Source organism: Monodon monoceros, unplaced genomic scaffold, assembly GCF_005190385.1.
Source record: "Monodon monoceros isolate NGI ecotype Baffin Bay Population unplaced genomic scaffold, NGI_Narwhal_1 Super_Scaffold_3, whole genome shotgun sequence".
Classification (NCBI taxonomy): domain Eukaryota; kingdom Metazoa; phylum Chordata; class Mammalia; order Artiodactyla; family Monodontidae; genus Monodon; species Monodon monoceros.
In genome coordinates this window covers 72273049-72293254 of record NW_021703780.1, presented here as the reverse complement: position 1 = coordinate 72293254, position 20206 = coordinate 72273049, and the positions used below count along the sequence as shown (strand labels likewise).

Below are 20206 nucleotides of genomic sequence, written 5' to 3'. Positions count from 1 at the left end.
CCAGGACAATCTTGAGAAAGAAGAACAAAGCTGGAGGTATCATGCTTCTTGATTTCAAGCTCGACTACAAAGCTCTAGTAATCAAAACAGTATGGTACTACCATAAGAACAGATACACAGATCAATGAAGCAGAATTGAGAGCCCAGAAATAAACCCACACATATGTGGACAATTAATTTACAACAAAGGAGCAAAGAACATACAGTGGAGAAAGTATAGTCTCTTCAGTGAATGGTGCTGGGAAAACTGGATAGCCACATGCAAAATGTAAGTAGACCAGTATTTTACACCATACATTAAAGTTAACTCAAATGGATTAAAGACTTGAATATAAGACTTGAATCCATAAAATTCCCAGAAGAAAACATAGTAACCTCATTGACATTGTTCTTAGTGATGTTTTTGTGGAACTGACTCCAAAGGCAAGGGAAACAAAAGCAAAAATAAACAAATGGAACTACATCAAGCTAACAAGCTTCTGCACAGCAAAGGAAATCATCATCGAAATAAAAGGCACCCTACTGAACAGGAGGAGTTATTTGCAAATCATATATCCAGTAAGTGGTTAATATCCAAAATACATAAAGAATACAGACAAGGGACTTCCCTGGTGTTGCAGTGGTTAAGAATCCGCCTGCCAGTGCAGGGGACACAGGTTCGATCCCTGGTCCAGGAAGATCGCACATACCGTGGAGCATCTAAGCCTGTGTGCCACAGTACTGAGCCTGTGCTCTGGAGCCCACAGCCACAACTACTGAGCCCACACACCCTAAAGCCCGTGTGCCACAACTACTGAGCCCGCATGCTGCAATTACTGAAGCCTGCATGCCTAGAGCCTATGCTCTGCAACAAGAGAAGCCACCACAAGGAAAAGCCCGCACAGCACAATGAAGAAACAACACAGCCAAAAAAAAAAAAAAAAAGAATACAGACAACAACAACAAACCTGATTAAAAAATGGGCAGAGGGTCTGAATAAACATTTTTCCAAAGAAGACATACAGATGGCCAACAGGCACATGAAAAGATGTTCAGCATCACTAATTATTAGGGAAATGCAAATCAAAACAACAATGAGATATCACCTCAGATCTCTAAGATTGACTGCTATCAAAAAGACAAGAAATAACAAATGCTGGAAAGGATGTGGAGAAAAAGGAACCCTCATACACTGTTGGTGGGACTGTAAATCAGTGAAGCCACTATGGAGAACAGCATGGAGAGTCCTCAAATAATTAAGAAGAGAACTACCATATGATCCAGATATTTCACTTCTGGGTACTTATCTGAAGAAAACAAAAACGTTAAGATGTATGCACCCCTATGTTCATTGCAGCATTATTTACAATAGCCAAGATATGGAAACAGCCTAAGTGTCTATTGATGGATGAATAAATAAAGATGTTGTGGTATATAAACACAGTGGAATTCTACTCAGCCACAAAAAAGAACAAAATCCTGCCACTTGCAACAACTGGATGAACCTTGAAGGTATTATGCTAAGTGAAATAAGTCAGATGGAGAAAGACAAATACTGTATGATTTCACTTATATGAGGAATCTAAAAAAACAAAACAAATGAGCAAACAAAATAAAACAAAAATAAACTCCTAGTTACAGAGATCAGATTGGTAATTACCAGAAGGGAAGAGTTTGGGGGAGTGGGCAAAATGGGTGAAGGGGGTCAACTCTGTGGTGAAGGGGGTAACTAGACTTGTGGTAGTGATCACTTTATAGTGTATACAGATGTCAAATTATAATGCGGTACCCTTGAAACATATCTTTTTTTTTAAATAAACTATAACAATATTAACACAGCTATCATGTTAAAAAAAAAAAAAAAAAAGAACTGTCAGCCCTAGGTACTGCTATAGGCAGGGATAAAGGGTATGGCTAAAAACAGGTAGATTGGTTAGAATTCTGTATCGGTTGCTATAGGACCCCAGATCCCCTCTCCAACTCCATATAACCATGCAACAGGACCTTTATCCTCTAGAGACACTAAAGTAGAGTGCCTGAACTCAGGTACATCGAATATATGGTAGATAGACACCAAAACTAATAGGAAGAAGTAAATAGATAAGTTAGGAATAGATACATGTTTTTCTCAGAGTTAAGAAAATATATTGAGTCTATAAAATAATAATTTTTCCTGCTTTACTCCAGTAAACATTTTATTGAAGTATATTATATTATAAACTTTTATATACATATAGAAACATTTATAAATTGTAGGCATACAGCATGAGGAATTACCATAAAGTGAGCACATTTGTTAACCACCACCCAGATCAAGAAATAGAACATTATAAGCAGCCTAGAAGCCCTCTTTATGTCCCATCCCAATCATAGTCATCTTCCTTCTTCTGAGAGGTAACTCTGTCCTTACCTCTAACACCACATATTAATTTTACCTATTTTTGAACTTTATATAAATGGAATCATATGGTACATACTCTTCCATAAATACATTCTTCCCAGTACACTTAGAGATTCATTTATGTTGGTGCTGGTCTTCAGTACTGTATAGTATGCCGTTGTATGTATATTCCACAATTAATTTTTCCATTTTAGGCTATTTCCAGTAGTGCTGCTTGATTCATTCTACATTTCTCTTGGAGCATCTATGTAGGCATTTCTTTGGCTATTTAGTAAGGAGCTGAATGAATACATACTTTAACATGCTTAATTTCAGTTATTATTTTTTTGATTCTAGAATTTTATTACATTCTTTTTTATAGTTTCCATTCCTCAACTGAAATCCTTTATTTTGTTATCTAATTCCTGAAATATATTAATCAGAGTTATTTTTAAAGGCCATGGCTCATAATTCCAATACGTGACTCTCCTGTGGGTCTGTTTCTATTGCCTGTTTTAGTCTTGGTGTTGTCTCCTGGTATGCCTGGTAAGTTTCAAGTGAATGCTGCACACTTGAAATCAAAAACTATAGAGTTATTTTTAGACTTTGTATTGTATTGTCTTCCTCTGGAGATGTAAAACCAAAAATATAAAATAAAAAGGAAGACGTTCAAAAAACCGAAAATAGGATGGAAATGTTAAGAATATTAGTAGTACAAGAGGTTAACCATCAGAGTAATAGGATTCCAAAATGAGAGACTACAGAAAACAGAAATGATGAAATATAAGATTTCCCAAAATTGAAGGCCAGATATTTTCAGTACACATAACTCATCAAAAAAAAGACTCAGTATTGTGTAATTTCAGAACAGGAGGGAAAAAAAAAAAAGATCCTTTAAGCTTCCAGGATTTTTTTAAATACATACAGTGGTTATATACAAAGGGTTACAAATAAGAATGATGTCTGACTTTATACAGCAATCTTAAATGGTAGAAGACCTTGAAACTATATCTTCAGAAGCCAAAGGGAAATTATTTAGAAAAATTATTATTTAGAATTCTACACCCATCCAGTCTATCAATTAAATGAGTATAGAATGAAGATATTAGCAGACATGCAAGGTCTCAAAAATTTATTTACATCCTTTCTCAGAAAAGATCCAGAAGACATTCTCCACAAAAATTAAGGAATAAATCAAGAAAAAGGCATATAGGGGACCCTATAAGAAACAGAAGATTTCATCCAATAGAAAAGCAAAGCAAATTTTCAGAATTATGGTTAAAGGAATTCAAGGCATGACACTTATAAAACACATCTAGAGGTCAGTCCATATTTTCGCAGAAAAAAATGGGGCTTCCAAGAGGAAAGTCTTCAGGAAAAGAATGTATCTGATAGAGTATGGTGTGTTTGAACAAAATCAATTGTGATTTTACAGTGCTGATGGGGAGTTTGGGAAGAATTAATGTTAGGAATGTAGCAAAACCCATGACAAAACAAAACAATGATCAACTACAAGGGGAAAAAAATGCACAAGAAAAGATATGTAATCATAGTATATCATGTGGCTAAGATATGCACAACATTTTTTTAACATGTTTGTTGGAGTATAATTGCTTTACAATGGTGTGTTAGTTTCTGCTGTATAATAAAGTGAATCAGCTCTACGTATACATATATCTCCATATCTCCTCCCTCTTGCGTATCCCTCCCACCCTCCCTATCCCACCCCTCTAGGTGGTCACAAGCACCAAGCTGATCTCCCTGTGCTATGCAGCTGCTCCCCACTAGCTATCTCTTTTACACTTGGTAGTGTATATATGTCCGTGCTACTCTCTCACTTTGTCCCAGCTTACCCTTCCCCCTCCCCGTGTCCTCAAGTCCACATTCTACGCCTGCATCTTTATTCCTGTCCTGCCCCAAGGTTCTTCAGAACCTTTTTTTTTTTTTAGGTTCCATATATATGTGTTAGCATACGGTATTTGTTTTCCACTTTCTGACTTACTTCACTCTGTATGACAGGCTCTAGGTCCACCCACCTCACTACAAATAACTCAGTTTCGTTCCTTTTTATGGATGAGTAATATTCCATTGTATATATGTGCCACATTTTCTTTATCTATTCCTCTGTCGATGGACACTTAGGTTGCTTCCATGTCAAAAAGACAACCCTCAGAATGGGAGAAAATATTTGCAAACAAAGCAATTTATAAAGGATTAATCTCCAAAATATACAAGCAGCTCATGCAGCTCAATATCAAAAAAACAAACAACCCAATCCAAAAATGGGCAGAAGACCTAAATAGACATTTCTCCAAAGAAGATATACAGATTGCCAACAAACACATGAAAGGATGCTCAACATCACTACTCATTAGAGAAATGCAAATCAGAACTACAATGAGGTATCACCTCACACCAGTCAGAATGGCCATCATCAAAAAATCCACAACACTTTTTTAAACAGATTTATTTTTTAGAGAATTTTTAGATTCACAGCAAAATTGAGTGGAAAGGACAGAGGGTTTCCACGTGCTCCTTGTTCCCACGCGTGCAGTCTCCCCATCTATGACCACCCATACCAGAGTGGTACATTCCTTACACTTGAACCTACAATGACACATCATTGTCACCCAATGTCCATAGTTTACATTAGGGTTCACTCAGTGTTGTACATTCTGTGGGTTTTGACAAATGAATAATGACATGTATCCACAATTATAGCATCATACAGAATAGTTTCATTGCCCTAAAAGTCTTCTGTGCTCTACCTGTTCATCCTTCCCTCCCCATTAGTGCCTGGCAACCATTGATCTTTGTACTGTCTCCATAGTTTTGGCTTTTCCAGAATGTCACATAGTTGGAATCATGTAGCATGTAGCTTTCAGAATGACTTTTTCACTTAGTAATATGCATTTAAGGTTCCTGCATGTCTTTTCATAGTTTTATAGCCCATTTCATTTTAGTGCTGAATAATATTCCATTGTCTGGATGTACCACAGTTTACTTATCCATTCATCTCCTGAAGGATATATTGGTTGCTTCCACATTTTGGCAATTATAAATAAAACTGCTATAAACATTCTTGTGTAGGTTTTCAGTATGGACATAAATTTTCAACTCATTTGGGTCAATACCAAGGAGCACGTTGCTGGTTCATATGTTAAGAATATGTTTAGTTTTGTAAGAAACTGGCAAACTGTCTTCCAAAGCAGCTATAACATTTTGTATTCCACCAGAAATGAATGAGACTCCCTGTTGTTCCACATCCTTGCCCACATTTGGTGTTGTCAGTGTTTTGGATTACTGCCACTCTAAGATGTACAATGGCATGATTTTTTTACACAGTCTTAATAATTAAAACACTGAATAATAACTTATCCCCAAATTATGTAAAATCATGTTTGGGGGATGTGGGGAAGAAAGAGAGGAGAGGAGGTATTATAGTGGTTTAATAATGCTGAATTTTCTTTTTCCAAAATAGGAAATCAGAGATATCATCTAAAACTATTAAGTGCAGAAATGGCAATATAAAGCTACCATTTATAAATACGGAAGTAAATACCAGAAGATTTAGCACATATAAATGAAAGGCTTGGAAATAGTTGCCTCTGCATTGCAGGACTGGTGGATGTGTGAGGTGGGAGGGCAGCAATTAGGGCATAATGGTATGATGTTTTTTTTCTCATAATTTTATAGTACTACTTGAATTTTTAATAAATTTATTTATTTATTTTTGGCTGCATTGGGTCTTCGTTGCTGCGCACGGGCTTTTCTCTAGTTGTGGAGAGTGGGGGCTACTCTTCGTTGCGGTGCGTGGGCTTCTCATTGCAGTGGCTTCTCTTGTTGCGGAGCACGGGCTCTAGGCGCGCCGGCTTCAGTAGTTGTGGCACACGGGCTCAGTAGTTGTGGCTCGCGGGCTCTAGAGCACAGGCTCAGTAGTTGTGGCGCACGGGCTTAGTTGCTTCACGGCATGTGGAATCTTCCCGGACCAGGGCTCGGACCCATGTCCCCAGCATAGACAGGCAGATTCTTAACCACTGCACCACCAGGGAAGTCCCGTACTACCTGAATTTTTGAACAATATATGTGTATTTTGTTTGATAAGTAGATTTTAAGTGAATGGATAATCTATAAATATTTCCAAAGAACAAGAATTGGCGTAATTTCTTTCATGTTTTCAGAAGGCCTGAAAAGAAGCCTTATGAATGTGGCATCTCAGATCACCTGAAAGGCTCTGAACAGACTTGGGGAAGTATGCTGTGCTTCAGGGTACTGTGGAGTATAACCCCATTTAGCTGCCAGTATTTAACCTTGTACAAATACTGACCCTATCTCTGTGCTTCAGTTTCCTCATTAGTAACATGAGGATAATAATTGTTCCCTTGTTAGATAACTACTATTATTATAGTCTCAGTGAAAGTATAATGTATGTAAATCAAGTACATCTTGGAGAACTTAAATTGATATTGTAGAGCCTAAAGATTTCGATTAGTATTTCCACAGTCTATTGCTTTGATCATGTACTAAGTTTGTGGTTTTGTTTGAGTTTTGAATACCTCTGTGCTTTGTTTGCTCAATAATTACTGTAAGGTTGTGGTAAAGATACAATCAAATACAAAATATATATGAAAAGACATAAACTATAATATAGTGTGTAGATGCTAAACATTTGTTTGCCTTGTACACATCAGGCACTGGGATGAGCACAGCCCCTGCTTCAAGGAGCTCAGGGTCTCACAGGGAAACTTACATGTATGTGTAATTTATAGTACCTGGTGGAAGTTTGTCTAATGGGCTTGACAGACAGTGAGGGAAGAGGCTGGAGCACTGACCATTTACTGGAGAGAGCCACTTGGTGGGGCGCTTGGATTTCACAGATCTGTCAGGTTAAGAAAAACTTGAAGACTAGCATAGTGATGACACCTTTTGAATTTGCCAAATCAGTGCGTTAAAACAAGCAAACAAATAAGAAAAGCTACAGTTATTCTGATTGTTTCACTAAATGCAAGGACATTTACACATACACACGTGAGAAGTTCTAAATTTCAGAACAAAGTCTCACATTTTCACCACAGACCAGTGAATATGACTTCGTGGATCAGTATCTATCTATATACCAGTGTCTGGTCTATAGTTACCTAGAGAAATAAACTTTCCAAGCTGCCTGCTAAAATAAAAACCAAAATTTTCCAAGTTATGAAAGTGGACGATGAGAAGATAAAGCATTTCAGGCAGAAGAAAGAGCATATATATATATATAAAGGCCTGGCATTATGAAAGGTTCCAATGTGTTCAAGGAACGGGGAGTTCAGTATGGTACATGGCAGAGGTGGGGGGTATGGTGTAATATAATATTGCATTATTAGGCTTCATACTTTGGGTGACATAAAAATGTAGAACAGGCTCCTGTCCTCAGAGTTCACTGTATAATTATAGACAATAGAAAAGTTAACAATATAAGAGTTCATTCTGAAGACAGATAAAAAAGGACAAAGGATTACACAGTATGGGGCAGACTGAGTGTCCGTGGTCAAGGAGGTTGGCAGCAGAAGTAATAATCGTGATGATGATGATGATAGAAGCAGTGGCTGTTATGAGCACTTTACATATATGAAGTTAGATTAGGTTAATATTTATAACAACTCTACAAGACGGATAGTATTACTATCCCCATTTTATAGATAGGGAAACTGAGGCACAGAGAAGTCAGGATATGTGCCCAGTGTCACATAACTGCTAAGTAGTAGAGGCAGGATTTAAACCCTGGCAGTCGGACTCTAGAATTTACACTCCTAATTACTACAGCACACTGCCTCTCATGGAAGGATAGAAAAGAGGGACATTTTTTAAAGGAAATATACAAGAGGTGTCATGTAATAAGAATTCGAGGATTTGGTAAGTGGCTGTGTTGAGGGTATCTGTATTACAATAAGTGATGAATGTCCCTTTGTCTTTCTTACTGAAAGAGAGGGGTCATTCTATTCTGCAGAAACAGATTACTCAGTCATAGTGTTGAGACTTTTATCCAAGGAAACTTTTTTTACGTGTTACTTACATTCCATTCTCAGGTTCAGCTTTAAAATATTATATTAAATGTGTACTTAAGCTCAGTACTGTGTGGTCCTTGGCTTTTTAAACTGCTACCATTTCACTCTAGGACCTCTCAAACTCACCTAAGCTAGGAAATGTTGCCTAATTCCCTTGCTGTTCTCTGTTACACAGTGGGATATAATAGAAAGTGAGTTATTGGAACCTAAAATGGCAATTAACCAGTTTTTTAGTTGCCCAGAGGAATGACTTACGTTGGACAAGTAGTAAAGCATTCTGATTCAATTTAGTTTATTACTTTTATGGTTCCCAAGGGGACATAGACTGGCATTTGCACGACTGAATTATTGATTAACTTGTATCATTCTGCATTTTTTAAAAAACACAATATATGTGTAGATAGATAAGAGAAAGACAAAGGAGAGAAAAGAGAACAGATGAGAGAAAAGAACAAGTAATGATCCATTAAGCATGAACTTATGCTATGCCAATGACAGTGTTACACATCTCCTGACTCCCCAGTCTCCCCAGTTCATTGTTCTCTCTAAAAGATCAGGACTGGGGAGTATGTGTTCTGTGTTTAGAAATGCAAGAAGAGAAGAATTAAAACTATGATTTAAGACTGAGAGTACTTTGAGGGCATAGACTAGATCTCCACTGGTTTTTTTGGGGAGGGGAATCTCCACATTTTTATCTCTAGCACATGAGCTGGCACCAGTAACCTGTCATAAATGTTTGATGAATTAATGAAGTAAGGGCTAGCTAATTGTTTGTTCAATTATCTATTCATTTACTGTCTCTATACAGTAAACCTTTATTGGGTGTCTAGCAATGTGAAGAAAACCATCTGTTCAGAGGCCACAGAAAAAATTAGAAATACTGATGCCTTGCCTTGATAGACTCATTGATCAGGAAAGGGCCCTAGAGATATCTAATCCAATGTCTTAATTATACAGATAAGGAAAACAAGGCCCATGGAAATGAGGCATCTTGTGCCAAGGGTACAGAAGGCGGAACTCGACGCCAAGCCTCTGACTGTCCTTTTCTCAGTGCTACACAAGTTTACCTTCCACAATAAGTGCAATGATTTAGTGTTTTTAATAATTAACATTCTTGAGTTTTTTTCCCACCTCTTTTCCTCACCTCCAGGTCAGGTTAGTGCTCATCGTATCCGAATCTTGTCAGTTTAAGGCTACATTCCCACTCCTTCCCAAAGAGGAGCTGAGCTCAAAATACCCTTGCCTAGCAAGCCACTCCAGGGGGAGTAAAGGGGATAAGATCTCAGCATAGCAGAGGTGCCCAGCAGCCAACAGTAGATCCCACAGAAATGGGTCATGAATATCTGTATATCAAGACTCAATTATTCTGATTAAAATACATATTTTATAATTAAGTATTATAAATATTATTTATAATAAAATATTATTTCTCAAAACTTCTAAGGACAACAATTTCATTTACAGTACCATCCAAATAATTAAATACCTAGGAATAAATTTAATCAAGGACATAAGGACTTGTACACTGAAAACTATGAAACATTGCTAAAAGAAATTAAAGAAGACCTACATAAATGGAAAGACATCACACATTCATGCATTGGAAGACATGATATTGTTAAGATTTTCAGTATTACCTAAAAAGATCTAGAGGTTAAATTCAATCTCTGTCAACATTTCAATGGCCTTTTTTGCAGAAATGGAAAAACTAATCCTCAAATTCATATGGCATTGCAAGAGGACCTGAATACCCAAAAATTCTTGAAAAAGAAGAACAAAGTTGGAGGAGTCATACTTCTCAATTTCAAAACTTACCTCAGTGTTACAGAAATCAAAGGAGTTTGCTGTTAGGACTGACATATAGACCAATGGAGCAGAGTTAAGTCCGGAAATAAATTTATACATCTGATTTTGACAAGGATGCCAAGAGCGTTCAATGGGGAGAGAATAGTCTCTTCAACAAACGGTTCAGGGACAGTTACATATCCACGTCCAAAAGAATGAAGTTGGAACCCTACTTCATACAATATATAAAAATTGACTCAAAATGGATCAGTGACCTAAATGTAAGAGGTTAAACCATTAAAGTCTTGGGAAAAAATAGAGATAAATCTTCATGACCTTGGTTTTGGCAATAGATTCTTAGATATGATACCAAAAGCATAGCAACAGGGCTTCCCTGGTGGCACAGTGGTTGAGAGTTCGCCTGCCGATGCAGGGGACACGGGTTCGTGCCCCGGTCCGGGAGGATCCCACATGCCGCGGAGCGGCTGGGCCCGTGAGCCGTGGCCGCTGAGCCTGCGCGTCCGGAGCCTGTGCTCCGCAACGGGAGAGGCCACAACAGTGAGAGGCCCGCGTAACGCAGAAAAAAAAAAAAAAGCATACCAACAAAAATTTCAAAATAGATAACTTATACTTTATCAAAATTAAAAACTTTGTATATCAAATGACATTATCAAGAAAGTGAAAAGACAGCCTACAGAATGGGAGAAAATATTTGTAAATCATATATCTGACAGAATATATATTCTGGTTCTTAAATAGAGTGTACATATATATTCTGATGTATTCTAGTATCTGGAATATATAACACAACAACAAAATGACAACCCAATTTTTTAACATGGTCAAAAGACTTAAATATATATATCCAAAAGAGATATACAGAAGAAGATAATACAAATGTCAGGCAACAAACATAAATGCTAAACATCATTGGTCATTAGGGAAATACAAATTAAAACCACAGTGAGTTACCACTTTACACCCACTAAGACGGCTATAATTTTTTTAATGGAAAGTAAGTGGTAGCAAGTGTGGAGAGAAATTGGAACCTTCATACATTGCTGATGGGAATGCAGAATTGTTGTCCCAGTGTGGAAAACATTTTGGCAGTTCCTTAAAAAGTTAAACACAGAATTGCCATATAACCCTGCAATTCCACTCTTAAGTATATACCCCCACAAAATGGAAAGCAGATACATGTACATGCATGTTTATAACAGCATTATCTGTGATAGCCAAAATGTGGAAACAGACCACATGTCCATCAGTGGATGAATGGTTTAACAAAATTTGGTAAGTTCTATTCACACAGACACAAAAGGACACATATTGTTTGATTCCATTTATATGAAATATCCAGAACAGATAAATCCATAGAGACAAGATTGTAGATTTGTGGCTGCCATGGACTGGGGGCCAGAGAGAATGGGGAGATACGCGTTAATGGGTAAGTACATTGTGAGTATACTATATGCCACTGAGTCTTTTATCTTAAAATGCTTAATTTTAGGTTAAAATGAATTTCTCCTCATTTCTTTTAAAAAAGCTTCAATGGAACGATTCATTCAAGATAGCCAAGTTTTTGTGTAGTTCCTTTAAACATCAAAACCTTTTATTATTGAAAACAAAACAAAAACACACATACTAAGATGTGGTTTTGTCACCATTGTAATGAAATAATTTACATAAGTATTTGTCTATTATTAATAGTAAACATTTATATAGCACTTGCTGTGTACCAGGCACTATTCTTATCCTCTTGTATACATTAAGCTCATTTAATCGTCACAGTAACCATATGAGGAAAGTGTTATTTTTATATCCATGTTTCACAGATAAGGAGAGCAGGGCACAGCAAGGTAAATTACAATGCTAGGATCACACAACCACTTGATAGAGCCAGAATGTGAACCCAGGATGCCTTGCTCCAGAATCTGTGCTTTTAACCACAATCATATACTGCTTCTTAAAAATCTTTCCACATTTATACAGTAAACTCCATAAAGCAGGGATTTAAATCCATGTCAGGCCCAGAGAAAATCTGATAGTTGTATGGTAAGTGAATGAATGAACAAGCAAAAAATGAACCAACTTTGTACCAAAATTGTTATAGATTAAATGTGTCCCCCTAGAATTTATATGTGCCCTAATAAAAGAGATCCCAGAAAGCTCCCTCTCCCTTTCCACCATGTGAGGTTTTAGCAGGTAGCCATCTAGGAACCAGGAATAGGGCCCTCATCAGACATCAGATCTGCTGGTGCCTTGATCTTAGGCTTCTCAGCCCCTAGAACTATAAGAAATAAATTTATTATTTATAAGCCACTCAGTGTGCAGTATTCTGTTATAGCAGCCCAAACAAAAACAAATATCCTGGCAGTTAAAAACTTTTATGTTTTCTGCTTGGCTCTCACTGGTGTTTCAGAGAGGGGAGATTTGATATAAGTAAGGCACTGTGCTAGGCACTGCAGATAGGTAAGATGAATATAGTTGAGTCCAGAATCAGTGAACTATTACAAAATTGGTACTTACTTAAACTGCAATGAATTATGAGTAGCCTTAAGTGGAAATAGGTCTATAAATCTCACTATTTTATAAGGCATTTCCCCCCAGTAAAATGGGGATGGTGGGTTGTTTTTTGTTTTTGTTTTTTCTGGTATGCGGGCCTCTCGCTGTTGTGGCCTCTCCCGTTGCAGAGCACAGGCTCCAGACATGCAGGCTCAGCGGCCATGGCTCAGGGGCCTAGCCGCTCCGCGGCATGTGGGATCTTCCCGGACCGGGGCACGAACCCATGTCCCCTGCATCGGCAGGCGGACTCTCAACCACTGTGCCACCAGGGAAGACCGGGATGATGGTTTTTAATGCATAAAGTGCTGTATATATGTATTTAAATTGATGACTTAATTTTTAAAGCTAGTTAAGATCTTCATCAGGGGTATTAAACACCTATAGAATGGTTCATTTTATTATGACTTTATGGCTAAAGAAAGGAGAACAGGGTTAAAAAGTTACTCAAACATTGCAATAATGCACTATCTCATACTGGGAGCAAAGACATCAACAGAAACTACCATCTGGTTGTGTTTGGATGCTACATGAGCAAATCTGTCAGCTTTCTCATAGCTTTCTCCTTCATATACCATTGCCATTCTGAACTAACCATTCCAGCCAACATTATGTTCTTTCAGATGTGTTAGCAAAAGCAGTTTAAATTCGATTGTATCATTTTTCAGATGTTAATCAAGCAGTCTGCACCTTTCCATACACAGTTCCTTCCAGAAGATAGAACTTGTCTGAAAGAACAAGGCAGACAAGCCTTGGTCCCTTAATATCTGATTCCCAGCTTGATTTGTTATTTGCCCTCTGGGGAGAAAGATGTGCTATCCAAATAAAATGTGCATGCAGTACTTTTCAGGATATAGCTGAACAAAGAACAACCAGAGAAGAAAAATGGAAGACTGGACAACTGCATTTAGTCTAGGTTGGCTGTTTAAAAGGGGCTTTTGTTCATGACCATTTATTAAGCAACCCCTTTGAGCCAGGTGTTGTAGTAAAGATATCATTGGGATTCTCTCACTATTCTGTTTGGCAGAACTATCTTTCTTCCACTTCCTAGAATGCTCTAAAGTCTTTCTGCCTTCAGAGTCTTCAAAAGCTGTTTCCTCTACCTGAATAACTACTTATCCTTTATGACTTGGCTTAAATGTCTCTTTCCCTAACACCCTGTGATGTTGAATTCCCCCATTGCTTCTTTTATAACGTCTTGAACTTTTCTTTCAGAGCACTTAACACAATTATAATTTAAATATTTGTGGTATAACTTGTTTCATATTCTCTGCTAGGTATAAGCTTCAGTAAGGCCGGCACAGAGTCACTCTGGCTCACCACTGCATTCCCAGCCACTAGATGAAGATGAGGGCCTGGCACATAGTAGAGGCTCAATAAGTATTTACTGAATGATAAAATGAGTAAATGAATTATACAGGCAGACCATGCCCTCTAATACTCACAGTTCAGCACGATTTAATTTTTATGTAGGATCTATGCTGTTTTCAGAATTAATCCTTATTTTTAAATTAAGTTGTAAATGCTTAAAAAATAAAATAACATAACCTAGTAATTGGGCCTGGAGAAAGGGGTTGTTTAGTGGGGTGATGAGTTAAGTTCTATTTAGGTCTATCAGAACATCCAACTACCAGGTTTAAAGCTCCTTCATAGTTTGGCGTCGCAAAAATGAAACTAAGGCCCCTTTCCTCTTTCTCACAAATGAGACTTTCTCTACAAAGTCTCAAAGTTTGACAGTAGTTGCTGAATGATTAGGCTCTATTTTAAAATAATAAATCAGTACTTTTTTTTCTTGGATTTCTTCTTTTATTGAAGGTTTTATACTGCCCACAGTTTCCCTCAATGAATAATCCAATAAATAGTGAGACGTTCTGAGAGCAAAGAGAGTAGATACAGAGAAAGGAAAAATGATGCAGAGGGGATTTGAGCCTTTTAATGTGAAATCTGATTTGCGTGTCAACCACATTCCTGTAGGATTCAGATTAGAGTTTTGTAATAGTCTCTGCCTTGTTCTATCTTTCATAAAAGCTTATGGAGTTTTGGTTACCAGAATTTGCTGTCTGTCCCTTGTTAGTTGGAAACTCAGCTTTTCTTTTGGATACGGTTCAAACTTTGTATGGCATTATACATCCACACAAGCCCTATGAGCTAAAGTTTCCATGTTTTCTCTTCATAGGATTCAGAATCTTATTAGCCTACAGAATTCTCTCCTCTATTAATATAAAATCTTAGTTTATCAATATTGGCATTGATGTGGAAATTATCTTTTTCTACCTCAGAGAAGTCTGAAATGACATGTCAGATATACATCTGGAGTTAGTCTACTTATCTTCCAAAAGTTTTCTATTTTGAGAATTCATTTACTCAATTACTAAATGTCGATGACAAATAAGAAATGAATGGACAAAGAATACCTGAAAACTAAGATTTGTAAACCCAGTGGCATTTGTAGTTACTGGAGCATTAGGATATTTAGAAACCATGACACTGCTGATGAGCATTTAAGTTTTTAGCTAAATGATTCATTTTCCTTTTCAAGATTAGGACATTAAGATCTAATTAGGGAATTGCCATGGCTTGGATGTACAAATCCCTAACATCATTTGCCTTTATATACATGGTTAGAGTTTATACATACCTAAGGATGTTTTTGAGGGATGAATTTGGTTGAATTTTTCTTACTACTCACATTCACATATACACACACCAGATTTTTCCACTAGATTCTAAAAATAGAAACTCTTTCCTAATAAAAATTAAACACAAATTATTCTGAAGAAGAAAATAAAAACTATGCTTAAGCTAATCATGAAAAGTTATTTTACATTTTGGTATATTTCCTTCTAGTCCTTTTGCCATTCATACATTTTATTTAACGATTTTCTAAAATCGTTAAGTTGAGATAGAGTTTTGGATACGTTACTTTCATTTAACTTCCTGTCTTGAGCCTGTCCCATATCATCAAGCTATCTTCATAAATACAATTTTCTGTGACTCTTTACTGAAAATTCCAGTTGCTTCATTTTTCAGAAATTATAAACTCTTATTTACATAGATCTTCATCTGAGTTTCTGATTTGTTTACTTTAGAATAGATTCATAAAGTGAAATTACTGAGTAAAATGCCTTGGACATTTTTAAGGCTTTTGATGTACACAGTAAAATTGCTTTTTGGAATGCTAATAGCAACTTAATTCCTACTTGCTACATATGGCAAAGCTTAATATCTTTGCCACAAAGTAGATCATATAAATAACTTTTTAAAATGCTATAAAAGTAAAATAGGTTAAGTACATGAACAGAAAATTTACTATAATGAAAACTTAAATATCCATATAAACATATATGAACAATATTAAATCTCATTGGAAATACAAACTACAATAATGAAAATACTATTTTAATTAAACTATTTTTTGCTTTGAAAATATTTGAAGGTAGGATGTTAACATTAGGGGAAGCTGGGTAAAGGGTATATTGGAACTATGTACTACTTTTGTAACTTTTCTGTAAGTCTAAAATTATTTCAAAATAAAAAGTTGAAAAATTGACTCATATAATGGCTCTAGGTGCTTATTCAGTAATGTCATTGTACTTATCGACCTTGTATAAATGAGCCAGTGTACTCCCAGAAACCTTTCTTGGAGCATATCTAGCTAGTTCTTCGTTCAAGTACCACTCTAATATTAAAAAACAACTATAAAATTTTCCAGTCAGTGCTCTCATTTATTGCAGAAGTCTCTGAACCTGTTCCATATGTTAAGTACTCTATCTCATTTAATCCTTTCTACAGTCCTAGAAAGTGAACATTAAAATTATCATGCTCATTTTACAGATGAGAAAACTAAGCCTGTAAGGTTGAGTAACTCATCTGAAGTTATACTCTAAAATGTTTAAATTTAATTGATTTCATTTATGAGATATGTCCATTTCACAGAAATGGCTTACATTTGGGGAATGAATGGTAGTCTTTATTTTCAACTGGATATGGTGTTCCCTTTCCAACAGATGAACCTACAGACATCATTCCACGAAGCTGCCAACTAACGACAGATGTTCCACAAGTCACACAGCTGCTAAACATGACTAAACTCCGCCAGACTGAAATAAAATTTGGAGGTCATCCTCTAAGTTCAGCAGAATCAGGTATGTACTCAAGTATCTAAATTATAAGCATGTTTATTTGTAAGACCAAAAAGGGGTTGGGGGGTGGGGCGTGGAACAGCCTTGTGACGATGCTTTATAGCTTGAGGTTAAATATTAAGTCACTTTAACATCAACTCAAGTCAGTGATGAGTCATTATTTTAAATTTCTCTTATAGCAACTAAAATATCTTCTCGATTTTTACACGATAAGTCAAACATCCTGGGTTGTCCTCTCTATTTCCTGTATGCTTCCACGCCCTGCCAGTTATACCTCCCAAACGTCTCTCAAATCTGATCCTATTGCTACTTTCATTGTTCAGTTTCCCCACTGTCACTCACCTCACCCTCCCAGTTAATCTTCACATTGCTCTCAGATTTCTCTTTCTGATAATAGAAATAGAAATGTGATCGTGTCACTCTTTGATTAAAGACTTTTAATACCTTTCCCACTATCTTAAAGACAGAATGAAAAAACCCTTGGGAACTTACACAAAGCCAACCTCCTCTGTTCCAAACTTACTCCACAGTTTCATCTCCAGACCCTTTCTCTCATTTCCCATGTGTTAATTTCTGACCACTCTGGGCTTTCATATGTTTGTATTTTGGGATTGCTGTTTCGTTGGCCTAAAATGGCTTCTTTGCCTTTCTGCCTGGAAAAAACTCCAATTCATCTTTCTAGATCCAACTCAAATGCTATGTCTTCTATTCTAACAAGCATTGTTCTCCTCTTTTGATGGCTTTTTTTTGTTTTTTCTTTCTTTTTTTTTTTTTTGCAGTACTTTTTAATTAATTTGTCTGCATTCCCCAATTAAGCGTGACTTCCTCCAAAATGGCACTGAACCTCATTCTTCTATATCCCTAGCATCTAACACAGTGCTTGCCATATATTAGGCAAGGGGCTGCAAACTCATATTACCACAGAAGCCAGTCAGAAAACATAAATGAGTAGAGTGGGCTGGATGCCTGGATCTTTGACCCAGAGAAACATTTTCTAATTCAACAGTGAGCCCTATTGGGAGTGGAGGGGGGCGGTTAGGGGAGAGGCATGAGATAGTGCTTCAAAGAAGTTGTTTTCTAGTATTAAAACAGTAATATTAACAGCTATGCAAATGATACAATACATGACAGTTGACGCTCAGCCTCTGTGAGAGAGCTGTAGGGAGTGGTGAGAACTACAGCAAAGTGGATTCTCCTTTTCCGTCTAGAAGGGGCACCTGCAGTTCAGTTCTAGCCAAGTTTTGTCTTGCAAGAACATAGGCCCAGGCTTGCCAGATCTTTCATTCTTTTCAAGAGGACCTCAGTATCCCAATGTTTACAATAACTCTCCCAATTTTAAAAGTATTGTCTAAACTCTAAAATTTTTTGAAAACACTCTGTGGGCCAAAGACAAAATATGCCAGGGCTGCCAGTTGTCTACCTTTATAATAGACACCCATAGCTATTGACCAAATGAATGAATAGTACTTACAAATCAAGAAACCTGTTATTCAGGTGAGTGGTTCTCAACTTCCTGTATGTTAGAATCACTTGGGACATTTAGAAAATCACTGATATAGAAAAGAAGGAGAGAAGATGGCAGAAGAGTAAGACGTGGAGATCACCTTCCTCCCCACAAATACATCAGAAATACATCTACATGTGGAACAACTTCTACAGAACACCTACTGAACGCTGGCAGAAGACCTCAGACCTCCCAAAAGGAAAGAAACTCCCCACGTACCTGGGTAGGGCAAAAGAAAACAGAAAAAAACAGAGACAAAAGAATAGGGACGGGACCTGCACCAGTGGGAGGGAGCCATGAAGGAGGAAAGGTTTCCACACACTAGGAGCCCCTTCGTGGGCGGAGACTGTGGGTGGCGGAGGGGGAAAGCTTCGGAGCCGCGGACGAGAGCACAGCAACAGGGGTGCGGAGGGCAAAGCGGAGGGCAAAGCGGAGAGATTCCCGCACAGAGGATCAGGGCCGACCGGCACTCACCAGCCCGAGAGGCTTGTCTGCTCACCCAACAGGGTGGGTGGGGCTGGGAGCTGAGGCTCGGACTGCGGTCAGAGCGGTCAGAGCACAGGGAGAGGACTGGGGTTGGCTGCGTGAACACAGCCTGCAGGGGGTTAGTGCACCACGGCTAGCCGGGAGGGAGTCCGGGGAAGAGTCTGGACCTGACGAAGAGGCAAGAGACATTTTCTTCCCTCTTTGTTTCCTGGTGCGCGAGGAGAGGGGATTAAGAGCACTGCTTAAAGGAGCTCCAGAGATGGGCACGAGCCGCGGCTCACAGCACGGACCCCAGAGACGGGCAGGAGACGCTAAGGCTGCTGCCGCTGCCACCAAGAATCCTGTGTGCGAGCACAGCTCGCTATCCACAACCCCCTTCCGGGGAGCCTGTGCAGCCCGCCACCGCCAGGGTCCCGGGATCCAGGGACAACTTCCCCGCGAGAACGCACGGCATGCATCAGACTGGTGCAACGTGACGCTGGCCTCTGCCGCAGCAGGCTTGCCACGAACTCCATACCCCTCCCTCCCTGGTCTGGGTGATCCAGAGCCCCCGAAGCAGCTGCTCCTTTAACCCCATCCTGTCTGGGCGAAGAACAGACGCCCTCAGGCGACCTACACGCAGAGGCAGGGCCAAATCCAAAGCAGAACCCCGGGAGCTGTGCGAATAAAGAAGAGAAAGGGAAGTCCCTCCCAGCAACCTCAGGAGCAGCGGATTAAATCTCCATAATCAACTTGATGTACCCTGCATCTGTGGAATACCTGAATGCACAACGAATCTTCCCAAATTGAGGAGGTGGACTTTGGGAGCAACGATATATATATATTTTTTCCCTTCTTCTCTTTTTGTGAGTGTGTATGTGTATGCTTCTGTGTGTGATTTTGTCTCTATAGCTTTGCTTTTACCAGTTGTCCTAGGGTTCTGTCTGTCTGGATTTTTTTTTTTTTTTTTACTATAGTTTTTAGCGCTTATTATCATTGGTAGATTTGTTTTTGGTTTGGTTGCTCTCTTCTTTCCTTTTTTCTTTTATTACTTTTTAGAAATTTTTATAATAATTTTTAAATTTAATGTTATTTTATTTTATTTTATCTTCTTCTTTCTTTCTTTCCTTTTTTTCTCCCTTTTATTCTAAGACGTGTGGATGACAGGCTCTTGGTTTTCCAGCCAGGTGTCAGGGCTGTGCCTCTGAGGTGGGAGACCCAAGTTCAGGGCACTGGTCCACAAGAGATATCCCAGCTCCACGTAATATCAAACAGCAAAAATCTCCCAGAGATCTCCATCTCAACGCCAAGACCCAGCTCCACTCAACGACCAGCAAGCTAC

The 20206-nt window shown here is 38.1% G+C and overlaps 1 protein-coding gene across 4 annotated transcripts in view; it reads left to right on the top strand.

Annotated features, from left to right (window-relative positions):
* The window catches only part of CUNH3orf67 (chromosome unknown C3orf67 homolog), a 260137-nt gene that overhangs the window by 117176 nt on the left and 122755 nt on the right, over positions 1-20206 (top strand). For all 4 annotated transcript variants that reach the window (XM_029244383.1, XM_029244384.1, XM_029244382.1 and 1 more), the window contains one exon: positions 16761-16898. In XM_029244383.1, coding sequence (XP_029100216.1) covers positions 16761-16898 — 138 coding nt within the window. The remainder of the gene's footprint in view (positions 1-16760; positions 16899-20206) is intronic.